Source organism: Notothenia coriiceps, unplaced genomic scaffold (assembly GCF_000735185.1).
Source record: "Notothenia coriiceps isolate Sejong01 unplaced genomic scaffold, NC01 NC01_scaffold00030138, whole genome shotgun sequence".
NCBI classification, from domain to species: Eukaryota; Metazoa; Chordata; class Actinopteri; order Perciformes; family Nototheniidae; genus Notothenia; species Notothenia coriiceps.
Window position 1 is genome coordinate 1 of NW_011362839.1, and position 7,874 is coordinate 7,874.

The window sequence follows — 7,874 nt, forward strand, 5'->3', positions numbered from 1 at the left end:
CTCACATTGGTTTCTCATACAGCATCTCTGTATACACTCTGTCCTAAACGGCTTGTTGGAGCTCCTGCCCCCCCTCCCTCCCCAGAGGTTAAACTACTGCTTTAAGATAACGTTGAACTGTTTGATATGAGGAACACTGTCTATTATCAATAACCAAAAATACAAATATTTAGTGAAAAACATTATCAATCCTCAGAAATTAAAGTATATATGAAATTGAGGAGGAAAAATGATGCTACACTTGTCTGTGAAAGATTAATACAAGTAATGTGTCCTACGTGTTATCAAAGTGAATGTAACACACTGACTGTTCTGCAGATACCTAAAGTATTTGACCAAGAAGTACCTGAAGAAGAACAATCTTCGCGACTGGCTGCGTGTTGTGGCTAACACCAAGGAGAGCTACGAGCTGCGCTACTTCCAGATCAACCAGGATGAAGAGGAGGAGGAAGATGAAGATTAAATATACAATTAATCAGTTTTTGTACATTTAAATAAATGTTGTTTACAGTACAGAAGGTGTGTCTTGAAATGTTTTTCCTCACAGGAAAGTTTAAAAAAACCTGGCACGCATGTTAGTAATCTTAAGATTTAACTGGATGAACTTTACTAGTCCCTTGTCGCATAAACTGCACACTACTCAGTGAGTTAGGTCAGCTAGAATTGTATTGGTGCTCTGTAAAGCAGTGATAAAAAGTGACCATTTGGGGAAACCAAATTCAACTTCTGTGCTCGAAACTGATAAATATGTAATTCTCCAGTGGGACTGTCAGACCTAGGGTTGCAAAGGTAATCGAATTGTCATTTTGAAATGAGCCGTTGCAACTTCCAACTGATTTCGATAGAGCGGGTAACATGAGCACTGCATGTCAGCATGAGCAAGAGAGAGGTATGACGAAAATCGTGTTTTCCAAGAAAAGTGGGAGAAAGAATATATTTTCACTGAATTCAGGGGTAAACCACAATGTTGAGTATGTTAGCAGACCGTTGCTGTAATGAAAGTAAGCAACTTGAGCCGCCACTACTAATTTGTGGGTGTGTTCCAAGTGAAGATGTGGCCCCCTGGTGGCCAGTACATAAATGATGTTGCCCATCCCTGCTGTCGAGGGTGTGGTCTCAATAGCCATGCCGTAAGCAGTGTGCATTTGATTGAGGAATGGCATGGATATTCAAGTGTACTTGAATAGCATGTTTGTTTTAGTCAAGATTATGCTATGCTAAAATATACTTTCCCCAACTATATTTAAGTTCCCTATGAAGAGCCAACCTTCAATTTAGAAAATTCCCAGTTTATTCCCTTAAATTTCCATCTTTGAAAATCCCCTGAATTTTGCAACTAATGACTGGTGGCATAGGATGTTTAAGACCAAGTACAGATATGTAGACAAATCCATTCACATGAATCTTTATTCACCATTCAAATTAAAAAACAAAGTAACCCATTTCACCATAAAAAAAGTATTTATTACAGGTATGAGGAAAACACCTCTGCTGTTTTTAAAACAAAGACATGCCTTAGTTTCCAGAACACCTCAAGACATGAACATGTGCATGAGAAAGATCCTGTCCTGCTTCTGGAATAGTTAATTGAGCAAAGACAGATCTGGCAGACAGAGGTCTTGGAAAGACTGACAGGTGCATTCTTGATGCAAACACTGACCATAACAAAAGGAATGTAACCATCTAATGGAGTGCTCCAAATCCTGATTGTAATGTGTGGCAGCAGCACACCGCTCGTACACTGATCCGCTGAACAACACAAACAACACTTCCATATCCTGAACAATCGCGTAGAAAAAGGCACAGGAATGGAAATTGGTCTTTGAAAAGCCCTCAGTGGGAAAAGACTGAGAGTCCTGCGGTGTAGCACCTGTAAATGTGACAACTTTATATACTGCAACAAAGAAAACAACAGAACAAGACATGAACGTTTGGCTGTTTGACAAAATGGAGAAGGGTTTTTGGCGAGCAAGACTCAAAGGTGTGAAGTGCTTTGAGCCAACTTCTGTAGGTAGACTCGAGGTGGAGCTGGTGGACTATCCAGGGAATCTGTCAGTCTCCAGCCCGTGTTCTCTCAATGCAGTGTCCGAATTGGTGCAGGCAGTTTGCTGGTAGTTGAGATGTGTGGGTATCCTTTCCCCCCCAAACTCATCCGTCCCACTTGTACACCAGCAGAGACAAACAGGCGGGCCATGCTCTGGGGGATGAGGTGTTGCTGATAGAGGTCCAATCAGATTGTTCGGGGGTTGTACTCAGGCAGCTTTTTCAGTCTCTCCTGTTCCTGCTCTGTATCCTGCCTGGCAATCACCAGAGAGTGACAGTAGCCCATCATCACCTGCAAACACAACACGGGTGGAAAAACTACTCAGATCTTGTACTTAAATAAAAGTACCAGAGCACAGAGTGCATTCAAAATGTTACTCAAGCAAAAGTAGATGTGACATCTAAATTCTGAAAGTACCAAAAGTAAAAGTAGTCATTGTGCAGATTGGTCCATTTCAGAATAATATATATGATATGTTTTATAATGATTGATCATGAAAGTGTTCTCAAAGCTGGTAAAGGTGCAGCTAGTTTGAATGACTTTGTATACTGCAGGGTAGCTTGTGGATTTACTTCAGGTGGAACTAAAGTCTGATTTAACACTTGATTATATTTCACATCATTCATCCACATCTGTGCAGTAATTAAAGGTATTAAATACATGTAGTGGAGTAGAAGTACATAATTTACCTCAGAACAAAGTGGGGGGGGTGTTTGAGAAACACTGCGCTAGTGGATTGTCAAAGAAAAAAATGTCTATGCAAACGTTATTATTAATAATAATAAAAAAAAAAAAATGTATCAATTTTTATTTTCCATTTTTATTTTGTAATCATCTCGCGACCCCCACTTTGGGAACCCCTGGTTTAGAGGAACGTTTTAATTGGAACCCTTAATGTTGAGGATAAGGTCCTTTCTATCTGGGAGTACTCCGTTTGGACATTTTCTAAGTGATCTGTTTGATTGTTTGTAGTTTTCCCCCAATAGGAGCTGACAAGTCAAGGTACCTGCTCAATGTAGACCCCATCCAAGGTCTTCACCTCCTGAGCGGTGGTGGAGGACTTGGGTTTGTTGTCTCCATATCCCTGAAGGAAACATTTTAAAATAAAATCAGCACCACGGCCAGTATTATCTGTAAATAAGTTATAATGAACAGTGTGTCCAGCCGTGGCTGAGGCCTCAGGTCTTACCAGTTCTCCAAATGTGGGCGAGGGGCCCCAGCTGATCGTACTCTCATCTGCAGCAATAATGATGCTGCTCTTCCTGGGAAACACAAACACACTCAGTCAAACTCTACAAAGGGAGGTCAAAATTATTATGTAGAGCAAGTGATTACTTTGAGGGTACCTACACTTTAATACGAAAGCGTTCCCTTGCCCATTACATCTCTAATTGACACACACACACACACACACACAAAGTCTATATTTCTGTTGCTGCAGTATTTGGTCTTTTATGGAACATTTTAACTTATCCAGAATATATATATTTTTTATTTGTGATGTGTCTTTTCTAATGTAGATGTATTTTTTATTTTTTTCTCTTAATGTTTATACTATATTCCTCCTTTTAAATTGCAATACCTAAACACACTGCTAATGTAACAAAGGACATTCCCAATTTGGGATCAATAAAGTATCCATCAATCTAATAATATTATCATCAGGAGAATATTAGCACTCAACATTCCCTTGAAGGTGACAGATGTGAAGCTCGGTGGATGTTCTTTTAGGTCCAGACAATAAAATGAAAGCTCCTGAGGCAGAGCGGAACAGATGGAAGGGTCCGGACTCACCCACAGGACAGGCTGCGGATCTTCCAGCCACACAGATCCTGCACAGCTTTGGGGTACATGGTGGACTCTCTGGAAGTGTTTGTCACCCCCCAGAAAAACAGCCCCCCTGCAAAATAAAAACCAGATCAGACATTTCAAGTATAGCAGCACCAAACAGCATTTATTATAGAGCTGACTTGGAATTTAGTATAAAAAGCCTTTGCCAAAGTGAAGTCATTTTCAAATGTGATGGTTTTAAGGTTAGACCCCAACGTCACTGAGCCCATCAGAGAGACTGTGTCTAATGATCTGCCTACCCATCTCACTGACAGCGAAGGAGCACTGGTATCCGCTACAGATCTGAGCGGCGCCGCGTCCAGGGAAGTCAAACAGTTTGACGAGCCGGGGCACCATCTCGTCCTTCTGCTCTGTGTGCCCCAGCCGGCCGTAACCACCGAACCCCCAGCTGAACACCCGCTTCTGAGAGTCCAGCACCAGCTGCAAAACAACACACGATCAATCATCCCATTAACATTTTATAGAGAAAGCAAAACACAAATTTGTCTTAGGGAGCTGTAAAGATTGTAAACTGTCCTTACAACCTTACAATAGAAAAAAACTCCACGAAAAAACAAACAAAGGGGGGATCAAAATAGAGAAACGGATATAATTACAAAATAGAACATACAGTGGGGCAAAAAAGTATTTAGTCAGCCACCAATTGTGCAAGTTTTCCCACTTAAAAAGATGAGGCCTATCATTTTCATCCTAGGTATACCTCAACTATGAAAGACAGAATGAGAAAAAAAAATCAAATCCAGAAAATCACATTGTCTGATTTTTAAAGAATTTATTTGCAAATGATGGTGGAAAATAAGTATTTGGTCAATAACAAAAGTTCATCTCAATACTTTGTTATATACCCTTTTTTGGCTATGACAGAGGTCAAACTTTTTCTGTAAGTCTTCACAAGCTTTTCACACACTGTTGCTGGTATTTTGGCCCATTCCTCCATGCAGATCTCCTCTAGAGCAGTGATGTTTTGGGGCTGTCGCTGGGCAACACAGACTTTCAACTCCCTCCAAAGATTTTCTATGGGGTTGAGATCTGGAGACTGGCTAGGCCACTCCAGGACCTTGAAATGCTTCTTACGAAGCCACTCCTTCGTTGCCCGGGCGGTGTGTTTGGGATCATTGTCATGCTGAAAGACCCAGCCACGTTTCATCTTCAATGCCCTTGCTGATGGAAGGAGGTTGTCACTCAAAATCTCACGATACATGGCCCCATTCATTCTTTCCTTTACACGGATCAGTCGTCCTGGTCCCTTTGCAGAAAAACAGCCCCAAAGCATGATGTTTCCACCCCCATGTTTCACAGTAGGTAAGGTGTTCTTTGGATGCAACTCAGCATTCTTTCTCCTCCAAACACGTCTAGTTGAGTTTTTACCAAAAAGTTCTATTTTGGTTTCATCTGACATTCTCCCAATCCTCTTCTGGATCATCTAAAATCAGTGGTCACCAACCTTTTTAAGCCCAAGATCACCGACCTCGGCCTAGGTGAAAGGCGAGATCTACCTATTGCAGAATTGAGTGAAAAAGACGGCCCAGACAATGCTTCCAATTTGAGGCCTTTTATATAGGCTAATTGTATCTGAATTACTGTTACAATAAAGGCTCCATAATCAGCTCACGGCATATAGGCAGGGGTAAATTGCTATGGGGGGAGGTCCTCACCTCCTCTAGGGGGAACCTCACCTCCTCTAGGGGGATCCTCACCTCCTCTAGGGGGGTCCGGGGGGATGGTCCCCCGGGAAGATTTTTTTTAAAATATTGAAGTTGAAAGCATCAATCTGGTGCACTTTGAGAGCAACATGAAGAGATCTATGGATACCTCTCTCAGCACCCATATGAAACAGAACTGTAAACAGATTTTCTTTTTCTTTATGGATATTTTACAAATCACTCCCCTTTTAAACTGTATTCTTGTTTTACTGCCATATAGTAGGCTATTTCATACCTGTTTTTCATTTATTCTCTTATTGTTTGTATAACTATAAGTATCATATGAAGGTGTGCCGCGGAAATAATCTTTGTGACAAAACCGTTCTAAACACTCAGAGTCCTTTAGCCAGAGGCGCGGGAAGGTATTTTGAGTGGGGGTGCTGAGGTGCTGGACTCCAGTGAACACTATTACGGGCACTATAGAGCACGCACAAAAAAACTCCCCACATGCAAACACACAGTAAACCCGCGACTGTTACAATGAAGGCTCGATAATCAGCTCACGGCATATAGGCAGGGGTAAAGTGCTATTTTTTACGAGTGGGGAGCGGACCTCACCTCCTCTAGGGGGGTCAGGGTGGATGCTCCCCCGGGAAGATTTTTTTTAAATATTGAAGTTAAAAGCATCAATCTGGTGCACTTTGAGATCTATGGATACATCTCTCAACACCCAGATGAAACACAACTGTAAGCAGATGTTCTTTTTCTTTATGGATATTTTACAAATCACTCCCCTTTCAAACTGTATTCTTGTTTTACTGCCATATAGTATTTCATAATTGTTTTTCCTTTATTCTCTTTTTTTGTATAACTATAATGATAATATGAAGGTGTGCCGCGGAAATAATCTTTTGAATAATTTTTGACCAAACCGTTTGAGACCCACTGAGATAACTTAGACTAAAGTTAACTATCTAAACACTCAGAGAGTCCTTTAGCTCACCTGAGCCCCTCAGTCTGAGAGGAGAGCTCTCCTCCAGCTTGTTGTGGAACAAACAGCTCCGTATGTCCGTTAGTGCAGCTAGCTAACCAGATGCTAACAACACGGTCCCTGCTGCTGGCACCGGTCCCTCTCTCTCTCCCCCTCTCTCACACACACTAAATGCGCTATTTCCGCACACACACAGAGCCGCGAGCTTGAATGACACAAGCACACTTTTATTTCCATGCAACTCTCTGATTGGTCTGGTGTCTTGCCTCTGTTGCATTCACTGAACACGGGAAATTACAGTCCTGCCGTCCTTTCTAGTGTCTTGATAGGTTCACGTAAAGCACGGTTAATGTATTATATTATTGAGGTAGAATTGTCCGGGGCTACAGAAAAAACATTCGGGGCAGGCCAAAATATCATTTTACCAACAATGTGGAATTTATTGGCTACATATTAGACAGATTATGCAGAGCGGGAGCAGCAATAACCGTCAAATAATAATTCAGACAGGGGAGCTCCGCACCCCCTGCCTGCCGCTAGGGGGATCAGAATTTGATTCAATTTGATAGATTTTCTGGAGTCTCTCACTAAATGGAGTGCGTCTTCGACATTCAAGTAGGTCGAGAGCTCAGACTGTCGTTTCCTGAGAGGGAGGTGGGCAACAACAACTTTTTCGTGGATATAGGCGCAATCGCGTTCGATCGATCGTGTCTACGATTGGTTGTTATGTGCGATTGGCCACGCGCGCGAAAGAGCGGAGGCGAGCGCGTGTGTATGTTGGCTTGTGTGTTGGGAGGCGCTCGAACTTACTGTGTGTCTCTGGTTTAGCTCCGTAATCAGTACTAGACATACTTTCACCCCGTTTACAGCCGGTCGGTGGCAGTAGCATCTGTCGGTCAGTCGTGGGACACTCCGTTCTTCAGTCTGCGGTGTAAACGCTGCGCAACGCAAATGGTTATACCAGTTTTCACCCCCCGCAGGTCTCGCGCTAATCCATACCTCCCACCCTGTTCAGAGGGGCATGAATCCACGGCAGCCGGACTTTCATCTGGCCGTGAAAATGGTCTCACCTTCGAGGCACTTACCAGATTCAGTGGAGCGGCGTGTAAACATTCTCTGCGACCCATGGTTCACCCGAAGTGATAGTTTTCAGGCCAGGTGCATAGCCTGCTCTTACGGTTTAGTTACTTTGGCTTACAAAGTGGCGTTGGTAACTTTGTTCTCTGCGTCGCTTAATATGTTTGTTGTATGGCGCGCGTCCACGTCTCACAGACAGGCTACTCGAACGTCGAGTCTAGAAAGAGTCTTCGCTACGTGTCGTCGTTCCATTCGGGTACTGCCCTTC

At 42.7% G+C, this 7,874-nt stretch overlaps 1 protein-coding gene across 1 annotated transcript in view; it reads right to left on the reverse strand.

Annotated features, from left to right (window-relative positions):
* Window positions 1–1,389: 1,389 nt before the first annotated feature.
* Window positions 1,390–7,874, reverse strand: part of rcc2 (regulator of chromosome condensation 2) — a gene marked incomplete at its 5' end in the record, with an annotated part of 9,259 nt that continues 2,774 nt past the window's right edge. Inside the window, 5 exons of the mRNA XM_010787120.1 lie at window positions 1,390–2,335; window positions 3,051–3,128; window positions 3,234–3,306; window positions 3,839–3,944; window positions 4,135–4,315. Of these exons, the coding sequence (XP_010785422.1) occupies window positions 2,231–2,335; window positions 3,051–3,128; window positions 3,234–3,306; window positions 3,839–3,944; window positions 4,135–4,315 (543 nt within the window). The remainder of the gene's footprint in view (window positions 2,336–3,050; window positions 3,129–3,233; window positions 3,307–3,838; window positions 3,945–4,134; window positions 4,316–7,874) is intronic.